Here is a 16,949-nt window from a genome sequence, read left to right as displayed (position 1 = left end):
AATATGATATTGTTCCAGAATTGCATTCTTCTGGACAGAGTGAGTATCATAAATGTTATTATTTTATTATATAAATCTGGTCAAACTTTAGATCATTTGACTCTCTAAGAAAGTTGAAATGAATATCATAAATATTATTATTTTATTATATAAATTTGGTCAAACTTTAGATGCTTTGACTCTGCGAGAAAGTTGAAATAACTTATAGTTTGGTACAGAGGGAATACATTTACAATCACTCTCACCGTGGACGCTAAACCATTTAGCATTTTAGGAAAATACATGTAATTTATAGGCTAGAACGGTCATGGTTCTAGCCAAGATTCAAATGATTATTCACATTGCATATAAGAGATAGTAGGTAGATAAGACATAACATTAAAAATGAATCCCGGCCCTCTAGTGGGTTTTGGTAGTTGAATGACAGGACAGTTGAAAATACTAATGAGTTTGATAAGTCTTGAATAGGTCTTTTTTTTGGCAGGGCTAGATTCTTTTCCTAAAATTACGCCTTATTTTATATTCCACCGGACCTCTGGTCTCAAAAACATATGCTACGAAGACATAAATTTACCACATGTACACGTGGTTTGAAATTTTACACTTTCGATCCCATCACAAATCGCCAAAGCGTCACACGTGAGCATATCCAAAGTTAACAAACAATCCTTATAGGAAAAAAGTTAACAATTGATCGATTACATTCACAACATCTTCTTTTTTCAAATGCACAAGAGGAATTCGGATGTTTATAATACACGCAACATGTATACAATCGAAATATACACTAAATTACATGATTTAAACCAGAAGGCATTCGAGCACCTGATCTGTCTATCTACAGCATCCAATCTTAAATTTGTGAACAAATTTTACCAGTTGGATCATGAATGCCTGCTTGCTACAGGGTACAAGTTCAGCTATCTTCAGCGAAGAAGTTGGGTTCTGCTGGCTTTTGTAACAGTCTTGCAGGTACTCTTTCCTGCAAACGGGCCTTTCTGGTGGTGTTTCTCCGTAAGATACGCATCATGTTGCCAGCAAAACGTGAAGCATAGAGCGCTGCACCAAGACTGAGCGAAGTAGTGCCATCACTTACAATTGCTGCTTGTAACCTCTTCTCCTTCTCATATAAAGCCTCTTCCAGCTTCTTTCTGCAGTATCTGTGCCAAGCTGCCTGTATGAAGCAAGCAGCCCACGTCCTCCATTGCTGTGAGTAAAATCGGAAAGTATGTTGGAGCTGTTTGCTGTGGAGCCTCCTGAATTGCGTGGCAACAAACTTCAAGTCATCAGCCCTCAGAGCAAAAGCTTCAACTTCAGACAACGTCCTCACTGTCCTAGTTGAGACAGGAAGATTTGAAGCTGAAGTGGGGTCAAGGGCCCATGTGAGGAGCTCTTCACCGCAGAAGTCTCCACCTTTTAGAACATTAGAGTTGAAGAAGCCAGTTTGACCACCATTTGTAGTGGTACTCTCTAGTGTTCCTCTCATGATGAAGAGCATTTCATTCACTGGGTCACCTTCGCGAATGATGCAGCTTCCTTCTGTGTACAGCATAGGCTTTAGACGATCACACATGGCATCCAACAGCTGTTCATCCATGTTTTCAAACATTGGAACCTGCAAACAGCAGCAAAAGGTTAACCATGCTAATAGCATACTAAGGTATGGCAGCTGTTCACTAAAACATGACATTAAAAGAAAGTAATATTGAATCAAGTATAAAAGGTATAGATCCCATCCAGAAATTTATCGGCTCAATAAAGTCTTCAAATGTTATTAACTGCTATTCAATTTTCTATAGTCATGCAACCAAAGCTCATGTCAGGAATTTCCTGAAACACGTCTATTGCAATTCAGACACATTTTGAAGGGAACTGGCATTGAGATGATAGAATTCAACCTTCTAGAACAACTTAATCTCCATTGAAAAAAGAAGTTGGCAAAGTACAACTAGCTTTGCAGATATTCAAGAGAAAGTGAACGTCCATGCCGCATAGGCTGGCAAAGGAAGCTAATCTCAGAATTTCCTTTTCTGTCAATATCTATTACCCAAGAACATTATCTAATTGGGCTTTCCCCTCCTCTTCCACAATCAGCACATAAATTGAATCAAGTTCCATCTAGCATGACAGAGTGCTGTTGGAGTGGATGAAGACGGTCAAATGATAACACTATTGTTTCTTCATATAAGGCACGAATTGTATGAACAAGCTCCTCATATACACAGTTCAAACTTCAAAGTACCATTAGGCCTGTCTAAAACAATACATGGGGGAAATTAAACATTCTGGCTTGCTGAAACAAAAACATTTCCACCAGACACCATCAAACTTCAGCCACGAGTTGCACTAAAGCCTAGATAAGAGCCTGACTTGGTCCAGAACATAACCACACCTGGCACCTGCTAATCCTATGCTTAGCAGAACCATACAACATAAGAAACCAGGAGCTTCTATTTACGATTTAAAACACCTACTACTTCAAGAACTTGTGGTCCTTGGCAAATAAGGCTAGGCATATATATATCATCAGCACATGGGCGCATGGCAATAAGTCAAAATATCCAGTCAGCATGGATGCTGCAGATAAATGCTATCTCAAGGAGAAAGTACTTGAGAATGTTGTTACTATATCCATAACCATTCAACCATCCGTCCATACACCACAAGTTCAATCAAATCACATAGATGTTCAGGGAAGCACCTTCATGAGAAGCGACAAACAAAGATGTCTCTTTATCTCTCTTCTAAGATCCTTGGGAAGATTTTTAAGAAGGCCCTCTTCGTCAACCCCTCTTGTTTCTTGCCACCTATATTGTTCATGGCGCATAATCCGATCCTTGAGATTCTCAGGGAGTAGCCTATGTGCCATCCACTGCTCTGTATCACGCCTTTTCACTCTCATTTCTTCTATACGCACAGAAGCTGACTGTAAATAGGTCTGCAATTCACCAACCAAAAAAAGAAAATTATATAATATGGCACGCACAAAGCTTAGCTGACTAGTTAGTAACCAAGTAGTTAATGGTTAAACTAATAGTTCCTGCCTCAAACTGAAATAATGAGGCTGTTGTCCTTTATTTTTCTCAAACACGCTGTTGTCTTCAGATATGGCATGGTACACTGCAGGACCAGAGACGATAAATAAAGGAAATGGACTGGTATAGCTAATTAATTGTGGGTTATAATGAGAAGACCAATCAAAACATTTAGAAATAAAGATCTAAACATGTATGTTAGCCTATTTTATTTTTCAAAACAACCAAGTTGTTACCAGTACCAGTTCTAATTAGAGGGATGATTGTGGTGTCAACTGCAGAGTTAGTAACTACTCCCTCTGTACCGATTTAATTGTCGTTTCCGGTTTTCGTGCCACAAGTTTGACTCGATTTGTAGAAAATACTAGCAACATTTGTATCTCCAAATAAATTTATTAAAAAACTAGATTCAAAGATCTTTCCGATGATACTAATTATGCACCATAAATAATAATATTTTTTAATATATATTTTGTTAAAGTTATTTCTCGGGAAGCGAGAACGACAGATATTCTGGGACGGAGGGAGTATTGCAGACCTGGTACAGGGCATGGCCCCCACATTTATGAATACAGGCCTATAATATATGGATCTAGCTGTTTGAGGCAAATATTAATATTGAAGGTAATAAAAGACAGCTTATCTTTAAAAATAAATAAAATAAGATTTCTGATGCTTTCCTATTTCAGTTTTTTTTCCATCAGTGTATCAAGGAAAAGCATTTAGTGCAGAATCACTTGAGCACTTAACTTCAGAGAATTATGTAAACAAAATGTTCCTGTATATTTGGTACTAGCATGGTGCGAATATTAAAATGAATGAGCTCAATCTATAGGCAGTTCCATTTTTCACGTTTATCCAATTAATTTGACTATAATCACGTGACTATGCATGGATCCTTTGGAAGCATCGGAATGCTTGTGTCTTCGATGGAGCTCCACCGAGGATTTCTAGCCTCATGCAGGCTTTCAAAGATGAGGAGTTGTGGTGTCTCGCGGGTGCACGAGGCCTACAGACTCTCGGTCGAGGTCACGGCTTGGGCTAGTTAATTCTAGTTTGTAAGGGTTTTTGGTCAGGCCTCATCCTTCTGTTTTTTTTGTTATCAGTGCAAACTTTTTGTTTCATTCAACCCCTCATGGCTTGGACCGGAGTGAGGTGGTGGTGTTCATGTGAGGGGCCGATCCTTTTTTTTCCTCCCTATAATACAAAAGGTGCGCAGCTCTCCTGTGCATTTGAGAGGAAAAAAAACGTGACTATGCATCAAAATTATGCGGTGAGATTTTAGCATAACAGATTAGAACTGCAGGTGCACATCCAAAGATTCCTTTCCATATGTTGGCCTTATTAATACTAATTAGTTACCACTTAATCGAACAACATACATTACAAGAATATATCAACAATGCCAAAATAGTGTCTGTACCTGCACATTACCAATAAGTAGTGCAAATAGAACCAAACCCGATGTCGAGACAAAAACAGCAAACAGATTCTCCAACGTATTAGTGCTTGTTTTCATGTTCTGGCCAAGGGAACTGCAATAAATAAACCAATATATAAATGTGCATTGACAGGAAAAAAAAACTGGAAGCTAATTTTTCTTAGCAAACCTTAGATTCTGTAGCCCCCACCAAAAGCAATAGAATAGTTTTTCAAAGAAACTCGTTGATTGTGAAACATTTTGGAGAGCTGGTAGAAATATTCCAAATATTGGGTCTGGATTGGAATTGGAAGTGCTATTTGTTGGGCATGCACTTTGTAAGAAAGAATTATTTGCAAGTGGATGATAGCCACAGTATAAAGATGTAGGATCACAGCCAGTCTGATTGATACATGCTTGTCTCCAACAGGTGTCTTCTTGCTGGATGGAAAGAATGTACCAAAGAGCTCCAAAGCCCTGTAAGTAGTTACAACATCAGTTTGTGATATCTTCACCACATACGTTGAATCATGGGTATTAAAATGCATTTTATCCGGAGGTTGGCCATCTCATTTAAGAGATTTATGGTGATTGGGAATTATAATAACCATTCATTACCCAGATCCAATGGTTAAAAATGAAAGGTACCTAGTAAAAGGTACTTGAGTTGTGGACTGATTCACAAATATATGGACCAGGAACCAATTTAAAGATTAAGAGCAAGGGTATATTGGTATTTTTGTCCTCCCATCTGATTATAGCAGGAGGGTAATTTACTGCTAGTGGATCTTCAATCATTGTTCATCCTTTCTTGAGTTTACGATATAACAGAGACCGAGGACGACGCTGCCTCAGCTTTAAAGTACAGCAAGGAACCTAGCAGCAAACAGAACGGCTGGTAGATTTAGAGCGCACCAGAGCATGGTGGCAGGCATTTGCTGAATCAGTGCGCTCACGCACGCGCCTGACCCAACCCCCCGGCCGAGAGCTTTCATGTCACTGCTGGAGAAGGTGGGTGTGGAGCTGTCCACTACACACTCTCGTGTTTGGGGAAGGACAACGCAATGAATGAGCCATGTGGTGCAGCCCTGAGGAAACCCTAACAAGAGAACACTGACACAGCAAACGACCAATCCATCTATCGATTTCTCGTCTTCATTTCCTCCCTGACGCTTCTCATCATGGCCAACCGGCCGCTAAAGCACTATTCCAGTGTTTGGTGATGAACAGTAGGAGCAGTTGGTTTTGGTGGGGTTGAGAGAGACAACCAGCAACAAAAATCTGAGACAGGGAGACGAGCTATAAGAACAATTACCGAAAGGACCACGTTTATAATAATTTCTATTCCTAGCCTTTTTCTTGGGAAGATCAACGGCCTGTAAATGTTAATGCGAAGGTACATGAGGTACTTCTCAAAGGTTGTAACTCGTAATACATCTCATGTAATTATCTGGAGGCAAACCGTCTAATGGAAAACTCAATTATCTGATGACTATTGAGTTGACTGCACCAAAGTTTAAGCTGATGAGAAAAGGTGAGCAATTCACTTATATTTCAACACTCCACTTTCACGCCTCCCTTAGATGTTTAATAGGAACAGCAACAATTATTTTTTATTAAATTGAGCTAGCTAGGATTAAAACTCGATACCTCTAGCCCTGATACCATATTGAGTGGCATGTGCCAACCAGTTAACCAAAAAGCTTAAGCTAATGGGAAAATGTAGGCAAATCACTTGTATTTCAAGAATGACAAACTAGCTGGTCCACATATTACAAGGTTTTGTAGTATTTGTATTGCTTACTGGTTATATAAGATGTTGTGCATCAATAGTGTCTATTTCAGACTGCTCCACTCCAGATTTAGCACCACAACAATAACTCTACAGTGGAGTAGCTCCACCATGGAGCAGGGAAAGGAGGTGTTTGGCTTACAGCTCCAGGAATTGGAGGTTTTGTGGGAATGGTTTATTGTGACCGTGTGCATTGTATGTATCTTGTTTGGATGTAGCTTGAGTGATACATTAATTATGGTGCAAATATATAAAGAGTGATCGTGAGTTTCTTGCAGATTTTTCAAGAACACAGAGTTTGGTGTCTATTTCAGACTGCTCCACTCCACCAGATTTAGCACCACAACAAAAACTCTACAGTGGAGTAGCTCCACCATGGAGCAGGGAAAGGAGGTGTTTGTGACAGTGTGCATTGTATGTATCTTGTTTGGATGTAGCTTGAATGATACATTAATTATGGTGCAAATATATAAAGAATAATCATGAGTTTCTTGCAGAATTTTCAAGAACACAGAGTTTGTTGCAGATTTTTGGAAACTATCTTTAAGGAATAAAAAAATCCTAAAAGTAGCAAACTTTATTGAATTTTCATTCCAAATCTATAAGGGCTTTTGAGCTCAAATAAACTCAAATGAATCGCACTAGAGTTGTAGTTTACACATAAAACCTATCATTAATCTTAATGGACATTTGTACTGTCAGAGAAATTAGAGAAAAATAGAAAAATATACATTTTCATTATACAGCTACTTTAGGCCTCTCCCTCCTCTTCTCTGTAAACACGTGTTAGGTCTTAGAAGCTAGAACCATTCTAAAGCATTCTAGTTCACCAACATAATTAAACTATTTCATTATACAGCTTAATAAATCAACATAATTAAACTATTTCACATTCTAGTTCACCAAACCATGCATGAATAACACTCTTGGGAAATCTGGAAGCACCGAAATGACTATGTCTTTAATGGCGCTAGCCCAAGCATCCCTGTCTTACTGCAGACTATCACCGATGAATGCATTTTGTGGTGCGCAGCAAAAGGGCTTCAGGAGTTGCTTGCTAAGGCACTTGCTGGAGGCCATTGAAGTTTTTGTTGTTGCTAAGGCTCTTGCCGCCTTGGATGGGTCGTTTTTCTGTTTCTTGTCACGGGTGTTTTTAATGTCTTGCTGGATTTGTTGTGTGTCCTGGTGTGAGTGTGTTTGTGTGTGGGGATTTCTTCCCCTTTGTTTCTTTTTTTTTTTCTTAATGAAATGATGCGCAGCTCTCTTGCATGTTCGAGAAATAAAAACATTCCAACCAGATACCTACACGATCGATGCTAAAACACAGAGCATGACTCTGAGCTGAACCTGTCCGCCATCACGAGCAGACTCTCCGAACTCAAACATGCTTACCGATCATGGGAATGTCTGTCAGCGGTGTTGCTGAAGTCAGCTGTGGGCACGTTGGTGCACCAGAACTCCATTCTATTCTCGGTGAGTGTGCCAGTCTGGCGGTCTTGTCAGAGAACACATACTTGATGTGCCCCAGGTCCTTTTTATGTTGAGCATGCGGCACTAAAACTTGGCTTGCCGGTTGCCACTGGCCATCAAACATGTGCCTGTACTGCACAATGAAGAAGGCCAGCCCAACCCTCATGATCACCATGGAGACGTGCAGCGCAATGGGGATCATCACCTGTAACTGGATCACTGCCTTCAAGAACGTGAACACCACCTCCACAGCCATCCTGTACCAATTGTATGTGTCGCCTGGGTTGTCCTTGGACAAGAAGTCCCTCTTGTGTAAGAACGGTGTGGTCACCAAACCAAGATGCCCATGAGGAGCAGCAGTGGAATAGAGGAACAGGACAACGGTGAGCTTGACGGTCCGGTTCATGTGCGTCTCCAGGCGACTGTGCTTGGGCTGCGTGCCGGAGTTTTTAAGCATCACGTTGGTGCCCTGGCCTTGTGGCAGAGCACCTCAAGTGCCACGACGGCAAGTGCCATAGGCAAACGCCCGTCGTCATGGAGCAAGTCTGGAAATGCTGCGAGCCTGAACACAGATCCATTCTGTGGCTTCCGAGGCGGTAGAGGCTGGAACTTAGTTCCGTTGGCGTACCCAGTGTAGAGAGCTCCCGCTCTGTGCAGGGTCTGGGGAAGGGTGTCAGTGGCAAGCCTTATCCTCGCCTGTGCAATGCGAGGAGACTGCGACTCGAACCCGGGACCTTCCGGTCACAGGCGGTAAGACTCTACCGCTTGCACCAGGCCCGCCCTTCTGGAACTTAGTTCCGTTATCCAAAAAAAAAGGGTTAAATTGGAGAAAGAGGCAGCAAGCAGGGCGTGTGAAGGGCAAGGACCGACGATTGGGAACGAAACAGTACCAAAAAAGATGGGGTGTAACCAGTGGCATTGGTGGGTAATTTCCCCCCAACTCCATGAGGATATTGAAAAATAGATTTCTGGAGCATCCTTTGAAGATAAGGACCAAATCCATGGATTTGGTCCCCAGATTCATGGAGTTGGCTGTGGCTGATCCAGAGTGTGGTGTAATTGGGGTGTTTGGGACTCCTTCCACTCCATGGAGCTGAATTTGGTGGAGTGGAGCAGTCCCAAACATGCCCACAATTAGCAATCTCAGAATTTGCAATCAGAAATGTAAATGTGGTTGATGCATGCCACTTCTTTTAAAAGATATCCAATATTTTTACTATCTTTAGTATAGGCATCTCTAGTTCCAGGGTATGTTTAGAAAACGATTCTTCTCGGATTCATTTCCTGACAGGAAAATTCAGAATGCCACCAGAATATGCAAAACTATGCGTCCACCACTAGGTTAAAATCTTGTTCTACTCGAATTATTTAATCTAGTCTGGTCCCTCATTTCAAGCAGCTGTCACCGCCTAGATATCCTCTGGCAGTGTTTATACTTTGATGAGCTAGTGTTCATTACACACTCACTAATCAAAACATATAGCTTATTGGTTTACGACTTACAACGAAGAAAGGAGATAAGGAGCATACACCAAAGAAATCAATCAGTACAAATTCAGAATCGTAAGTGATTGCTTAACTGATTTTAGTGAGGATAAGGGAAACATTCTAAAATAAATTCTAACTAATAATTCGTTGAGAGGGCTTACATGACTGGCAAGCATATAAATTATAAGGTTGAAAGCAGCACCAGCCCATGCTGTCTCTGTAATTATGCCAGCAGATCTCGTGATCTGAAGGTAAAGTGGTATTATTCGGAGCAGTCGAGGCACATACTGACAAATAATAATAACCAGTAGTACAATTTTTGCCTTCGTAATTTCAGGACCTTTGAGAGTTGGCAGCACCACCAACACAAACACCTGATAATGAAAAATCACAAGCAATTACAAGTTTAGTGGACAGATCCAAACTGAAAAACAAAGAGCAATTCAATCTAATAATAAGTGATCTGCAAAGCATGATAATGGACATTAGCAGAACGAAGCATTGATCATACCATGTTCATGATAAAGAACAACCAGAATGTTCATGATTTTATCTACCTTTCAGGCACGTTTTGAAAGTAGCTCAAAGCATTGTTCATACCATGTAACTGGATATTATAGGCATTAGCTCAATACACAGCATGATAATTATGGAGTGCGCTAAACATATCATAGCTTATAATTCAAAAGGTGAAAAGTCCCTTCACTGATGCCATTTCTAGGCAGCAAATTTCCACCATAATTCAAAAGGTGCATGCCATGGCTGCGGCAACTGGAAACCATGCCAAGATAATTAATTCAGGCAAGTCCAGGTCAAACAATAAAGACCTCGTGGACAGACAGCACAGCTCCCATTAGTTGCATCACAACCTAATGTTTCTTCTCTTCCCTCTCAATTTCTCAGACCAAAAAATTGAACCTCATGTTAATTCCCATGGTCAGCACTTTTTAATGTGTGCAAGTGTAACCTTGCAATTATGAGATGCATTAATTCAAACACAATAATGTTGATTACCTCTTATACATTTCTACCATTGCACTAGAAAAAACATACAAACCACAAAAAAACAACAACAACAACAAAGCCTTTAAGTCCCAAACAAGTTGGGGTAGGCTAAACCACAAAAAAAAAAAAAATAGAAGAGAAAACAGGAAACAGTTTGGCATGGAGCGGATAAGGCACACAAGATCTGCTGTTGGCCAAGATTTTGCATCTACTTTGAATGGGAAATAGACAGATTTTTTGAACCAAGAGGAACTCAGTAACGAATTTTGTTCAGTGGAAGATAAAACCATCAGAAGAGAAGAGTTTTATATACAGCAAACAAAGAAAACCGGGCATGGGATTTAGGAGAACCAAAACCAACTGACATTTATGCATCACTATTCTAACGCTTGGTGCAGATCACCTAATCAGTAAGGTAACAATTTCCAGTTTTTCATTTTGTTGCACAGTTGCACCGATGGCTTCTGCATGCATGTCTTCTGTGCCTTTGGTGCATTGAAGTTCATTTAAGTAACCTAAAATTGCTAGCAACATTTTATCATAGCCCCTCATTCTTGTATAAGCGTTACCTAGAACTGAAGTGCATGCACATTAATATATTATGTTTATACAAAATACTAGCATAACAACTGTATGCCATTAGATACTCCTTCAGTCAAGGAAAGTACTTGATGTTTTGGATTACAGTCTCCAATATGTACTTTTGACAACTATTTTCTATTAGAGTGTATCCATAAAATGCAACAAATTTATGACATTATTAAGCATTTTTAGGGCATATCTACAAATATTATTTCCGTGATTTCAAACTAAATATTATAAAAGTTATTGGCAGTCTAAGTTTCAAAAGTTTGACTGGATTTTTCCAAAAAGACAAGCAGTTGTGATCGGATTGAAGTAACTCCATTATGAATTGTTCACTAAGTAGATGGCATATCAAGTACCTGAGGGAGGGGCAGAACCGCTAAGAAATCCACCAGGAACAGTGTTGATATATATCGCTTTGCTATTGCAAATGTGTCCTTAACCAAGACACCCCGACCGAACACTCTAGAAGAGGGAGCAATAAAGCCTGTTCTGAACTGAAATAGCATATGGAGTAAATAGAAGATATCTGTGAAAAAGCGCAGGACACTTGCTGCGGTTTCTAACTTCTTGTCCAAGTACAGGCAGTGGTTACCACCATCAATTACTGGGATATACAAGAACAATGGGTCCACAAAAACTGCAAAAAGACATGATATCACAAATATCTTGTTCCATCTCTGCAAAAATGGCCCTTGAGGATCAAGAACTCTTGTTTTGGACTTCTTTTCCTCTGGGCCTGCTTTGTTTAGAGCTTCAGAATGTGAAGAGTTCCCCAGGAATGAAAAGGCTCCTGCAGTTCTGTCCTTTAACAAGCCAAAGATGTTATGCCCTCTTTCTGAAACTACCCTATCTGAAATAACAGAAACAGATTGCTCCGATTTCCAGTCCTGAAACCTGTGCATGACAAAAACAACAGAAAAAATAGTAGTTAGGGCTCGTTTGGCAGGGCTCCTATTCCTCCCAAAACAGCTCCAGCTCTAGCTCCTTCAGAGAAGTCCCTTCTCTAGTGGAGCTGAAGCTCTTTTGGAAAACATTTGCTAGAACGGCTTCTCTTATATTTTCTAGAATGAATGTAAGGTAATGTCTATGATGTCCTGCTATTTTGCACCACGTTTGTGAGAAAGTGTTAGCACAAAAGGTGTTATGGGAACAAAGAAAAATGTCCCGAGCAAAAGAAGAAAAAATCCAATGTTCTAATTTTGAAGTAGAGAATGTTGTTTTTTTCAAAAACTCAAAATATATTCATGTCTGATCTTGTTTTATTGCATTAAGTGCAAATAACTTCATGATCAAAACAGATTTAAAATCAGTACATATTTGGAAGAAAGTTCCTTTCAAAGTTTCAAAATTTGTGCCATGTGAAGCAGGGAAAAGAACAGAGCTGTTGGAAGCCATAATTTCCAGCTCCATGCGTGTAGTACTGTAGTTCATTTTTTCCAGCGGCTTCTGCTGGCTCCCTGGCCAGAGCTGTTTTGTTCACCGGTGTTGGGTACAGCTCTTGGCAGAACTGGAGCCAGAGCAGATGCTCTTCGGAGAGCCCCGCCAAAGGGGATCTTAGGATATGTGAACTTTCTGTACACCATAGAATGAATCTGGCACCGTACATTTCCACTGGATTGATGTTTTTCTTTCAAAACTAAGATACCAAGTCACTAATATATTCTTGAGGCATGCTGAACTTGTGTCACTGTAGTGCAATTCTCACAACAAATTCAATGTCGTGCAGAACAAGGGGATAAATAAGAGGCTGACCAGCCTGACCTCACATATCTCTCCTCCCGGCCCGCCATGGCTTCCTTGTAACTCCAGAGGAGAATAGGCCAGCAGTGACGGCAATAGCTGATCAAATCTTCAACTGCAGCATGGAAGTATCAGCCTCCCTGAAAATCACCGACCACGAAGGTGTAAGAGCCTTCGAAAAGCAGATAGGGCAAAACATAGATTCTCAGTAACTGCCTAGCAAGCGAAATGGGTAAGAATCCTCGGGCATAAGCAAGAAGCAATCGAATGAGCAGCAGATCAGGGAAGGGACTATGTTTAAGTAACCAAGGTCAACTGAATCAAAGGCGGACCAAGTAAAAGCACATTTTAATTTTTTTCAAAAAAAAAATCGAAGTTAGTAGGCATGTATGCAGTTGTACTCAGATCAGATCTGAATACAAATAGCCAAATAACTTAATTGTGACGGACCAACGAAGACCTGACGAAGGGACCGCTGAAGACCCGGGCAGCTGGCGTAGGGCGCCGGCGGCGGGGGTCGGCTGTCTCCCAGCTGCCGCACGGGAGAGAGAGCGGAGAAGCAAAAGGCGTAGGAAGCAATAGAATCCTCGGGCATAAGCAAGAAGCAATCCGGATCAGGGAAGGGACTATATGTAAGTAACCAAGGTCAATTGAATCAAAAGCGGACTAAGTAAAAGGACGTTTTAATTTTTGCAAAAAACAATCGAAGTTAGTAGACATGTATGCAGTTGTACTCGGATCGGATCCGAATACAAATAGCCAAATAGCTTAATCGTGATGGACCCGACGAAGACCTGGTGAAGGGACCGACGGGCAGCGCACAGGGCGCCGGCGGCGCCGGCGGTCGGCGGTCGCCGTCTCGACGAGCTGCCGCACGAGAGACAGCGCGGCAGCGAGGGCGAGGAAGCAGACAAGTAGTACCGGATTGTTTGGTGAGAATGAAAAAGGCACTCCAAAGCGAGGCCGCGTTATTTTAAGGAGAACTGCTTGTACTGCGTACCATCAAAAAATTATATTTTCTTTTAAAGAAATGAGAATTGCCGAGTTATATTAAGACAAATTCCCTGTTTAACATAAAAAAAAAACTTCCTCTCCCACTTCTACCCTTTAATTTAAAGGGTATTCTGAAAGAAGTATTTCTTTTATTTTCACAATAGCTTTCTTTTGAATCCAATTTCAAGTTCGATTAGAAGGATAGAAAGGCGATGAGAATGGGAAAAGAAAAATGCAATATTTTATTTTAATGAGTTCCCCTTTTTAGTTCCCTTTTTTGCAATTTTCTTATTTTCAATTCCATTCATTTTTTTTATAGAATACTTTTTTATTCTATATCTATAAAAAAATAGTATTCTATAAAAAATCTTTATTTTGTAAACTAAAAAAATACAATAGTCAATATTCCTTTGCATGTCCAGGAGTACGAGAAAACTCCGACCAAAAACAAGTTATCGAAGAAGATACAAAATATGTTTTGAGGATTTTGAAAGTTTTCTTTCTATTAGAACAAGAAAATTCAATCCCTAATGAGAAAAATAGTGGACTGAGAGAGGTTCTCCCTTTATTTGAGGGTGGGAGACTATGATATGAGGGACTATAAAAAAATTCTCATTTAGATTGGGTTTGGAGAACGGCTGGAATAAGATCTCCAAAATAAAAGTTTTTTTCTCATTGGAGCTACAAGAGCTCTCTAAATCCCTTCCTAATCCTTGGTTTTTAGCAAAATGAGAAAAAAATATCTCTCCAACAACTTCTAATCCGTCTTCCTAATTTTGTAGAACTAGAGAAAAGTCACTATATTCCGCGTAAAGTTACACGCTTTCGAATCATGCTTATCTTCTCTCTCCACGCGTGTTTGTTAGCCAATCTAAAGGTGGAAGGACGTGGAAAGAATAAAGAGTGATAAAGGGTTCCTGATGCAAATGCACGAGAAAGAAAGAATATATAAAAGTGGTTATGATAATTTAAAAATAGTATAATGACTCTGAAGGAGTCAAACTTCCAAGTCATCGTTGTGTTTTTAAAGTAGTGGTGTATGTTATAGATGAGATGAGTGGGCGTATTTGGTGGGTACGTGATAATGAGTTGGTGCCCTTTTATAGCGAGGTGTTGTGGTTCAATGGACTGAGTGCATACATAGAAAAGCATCTTTAATCGGGACAGGGTTCCCGATCTTCTATTAAGTGAAGATGAAAGGATCTAAACAATGCCTAGAGGGGGTGAATAGACGTATCTAAAAATTTCTACACAAATCTCAAAGTAACTTGTCAGTCACTGTCGAAACTTCCGATAGTTTAGACTGGAACTTCCGACAGCCGAAAGTTCCGACGCAAACAGCCGGTAGTTCTGACTCCTACGTGAACTACTCAACCCAAGCTAAAATGAACTTTGTGATTCTGATAACTTACAATCTCACTTCCTAGTAGTAAGGTGAAGCGTTGGTGTTGCTCCTTTGACACCAAAAAGCCTCAACTCCGTAGATCGAGTCCAAACCCTAAGACGTGCTTTGAGGGAGAAGAGAAACAACCAAGAACAAATATGATAGCACAAAACATAACAACAACAAGCACACGGGACATAAGAATTTATCCCGAGGTTCGGCAACCCTATAAAGGAGCTCCTACGTCCTCGTTGTTGAGGTGATCACAAAGGTCAGAGTCTCTTCCACCTACTTACCTCTCTCAAGACAACCACAAAGGTCACTTGAGTTTTTCACTAAGAAATCAAGGGTAATACAAACTTTCTAAGGCTCTTCCACAAGATGGAAGCTCTTGGGCGATGCCTAGCTGGCTAGGAGCAAAGGTCCAAGAGTAATAGACGCAAATCCAACCGACTTGACGAAGAAATCAAGTGTTCAAGCTTGCCAAAGTGATTCTCTCACTCAATTCACTCTCCTTTCACTCAAATCCTTAGGGGAATAGAAGTTTGGAGCAAAGGGGAGTCTTGATGAATGCTTGGGAGCTGTTTTGGCCGGAGTTAGGTCACAATAAATGAGTGGTAATGGTTAGAAGAGAGGAGAGAGCTATTTATACTCTTGGGCAAAATCCAATCGTTTAGATCTGCGTCGAAAGTCCCAACATAGATCGTTGGAACTTCTAGCGCCTATAGAAAATACTATTCAACGTGTAGTCCACTAGGCTAGCTTGGCTAGCGTCGGAACTCCCGGCGGCTGCTGGGACTTTCGACAGCCGAGACTTTCAGCTTTCGTCAAGACTTTCGACAGTCTGCCAAGCCTGACGACTAAGTCCTGGGGACCCGGGACTTTTGGCAGCTAGAACTCCCAGCAGACGTTGGCACTTCCGATGGCCAAAATCCCAAAAAAACTATATCTAAGTATTCGTGAGGTGCTTGAGTGTCTCTCTTTTGATTTTGTTTTTATGCTTGAGAACTCTATCTTTCTCAGACCACCTAAACTTCATCCATCTTTATAGTACGGCAAACCTAAACCCAAAACAAAAGATAAAGATTTTGGTGAGCGTTTTGAGTTCGTCCGCCTTTTAAACTTCGAGAATTGAGGGACACCATTTCATCTAAATCAACTATTTAAATCTTTCATGGGACTAAAGCTGCAATATATCTAAATAAGATTTTATTAGTCCATAATTTGGATGTCATCAATACACCAAAACCCACAACGGGGGCAAATGCACTTTTAATCTCCCATTTTTGGTAATTGATGACAACCAACTTAGGCTTTTATAAGAATAAAAGAATTTAAAGCTTTTGAACCCTAAATTTTATGAAGAGCTCTCCCTTAATATATATAATGAATTGGAATTTCAATGATAATCATTTATATAACATTTGCATATATCAAGACAAAAGCTCTCCCTAAATTTTGCAATCTATGGGGTGCAACTGGTGTGTGAACAAATATATCCATGAAAAGAGATGCAATATGACATGTTATATTCACAAAACAAGTAAGAAGAAAAGGATGGCCAAGATCACAAAGTAGAGACTTTAAACAATACATGGCCATCCAAATATAACAATCATCATCACAAGTAGAGACAAGCACAAGCTAATAAGATATATAGATCAGCATTAAACTTGTCCTACAATCATCCATCATGCATAAATATAAAGTTGTCCATCACAAGGTGCCACCACACGACATAGTAAATGCAAGCTAAAAGTTTTAAAGTCTCGAACTCAAGTTTACCAACTAACTTGATCAAAGCCTAACACTCCCCCTTTGACATCAAGTGCTAAAAAAGGTAGGCCGCATGAAAGAAACGACTACTTATCCTTGTAGTCCTCATCATCATCACGGTCACCACCATCATCGTCGTTGTCGTCATCATCATCTTCCTCGCGGTACTCCTCGTCTTCCTTGCCAACTTGTTGCTTACCATGGCGACGAGGTTGATTGGATGACTCACCATAATACTCCTTGCAAGCCTCATCATAA

The 16,949-nt window shown here is 40.3% G+C and overlaps 1 protein-coding gene across 7 annotated transcripts; it reads right to left on the bottom strand.

Annotated features, from left to right (window-relative positions):
- Nucleotides 1–669: 669 nt before the first annotated feature.
- On the bottom strand, nucleotides 670–13,489 carry LOC136476182 (cyclic nucleotide-gated ion channel 1-like). 7 transcript variants are annotated; one of them, XM_066473917.1, is made up of 8 exons: nucleotides 13,333–13,489; nucleotides 12,551–12,678; nucleotides 11,155–11,692; nucleotides 9,367–9,579; nucleotides 4,646–4,932; nucleotides 4,459–4,570; nucleotides 2,702–2,938; nucleotides 670–1,615 (listed from the first exon to the last, which is right to left on the bottom strand). In XM_066473917.1, the coding sequence occupies exons 2-8, from the start codon at nucleotides 12,586–12,588 to the stop codon at nucleotides 917–919; spliced, it is 2,124 nt and encodes a 707-aa protein (XP_066330014.1). In that variant the 5' UTR covers nucleotides 12,589–12,678; nucleotides 13,333–13,489; the 3' UTR covers nucleotides 670–916. The 7 variants fall into 7 exon arrangements, with proteins under 7 accessions (XP_066330014.1, XP_066330017.1, XP_066330016.1 ...); XM_066473920.1 differs by having other exon boundaries at nucleotides 12,560–12,678; nucleotides 13,333–13,488; XM_066473919.1 differs by lacking the exon at nucleotides 13,333–13,489 and adding an exon at nucleotides 12,989–13,305.
- Nucleotides 13,490–16,949: the final 3,460 nt, after the last annotated feature.

This window comes from Miscanthus floridulus, chromosome 8, assembly GCF_019320115.1.
Source record: "Miscanthus floridulus cultivar M001 chromosome 8, ASM1932011v1, whole genome shotgun sequence".
NCBI lineage: Eukaryota > Viridiplantae > Streptophyta > Magnoliopsida > Poales > Poaceae > Miscanthus > Miscanthus floridulus.
The sequence above is the reverse complement of the archived record's forward strand: the minus strand, read 5'-3'. Positions and strand labels throughout refer to the sequence as shown.

Coding starts and splice junctions, on each gene's coding strand:
- LOC136476182 (XM_066473917.1), bottom strand. CDS start 12,588: ATGGCGGGCCGGGAGGAGAGATATGTGAGGTCAGGCTG. Junction 9,580..11,154: donor CGGTTCTGCCCCTCCCTCAG/GTACTTGATATG, acceptor TTTCATTATCAG/GTGTTTGTGTTGGTGGTGCT. Junction 4,933..9,366: donor TTTATATGCTTGCCAGTCAT/GTAAGCCCTCTC, acceptor AACTACTTACAG/GGCTTTGGAGCTCTTTGGTA.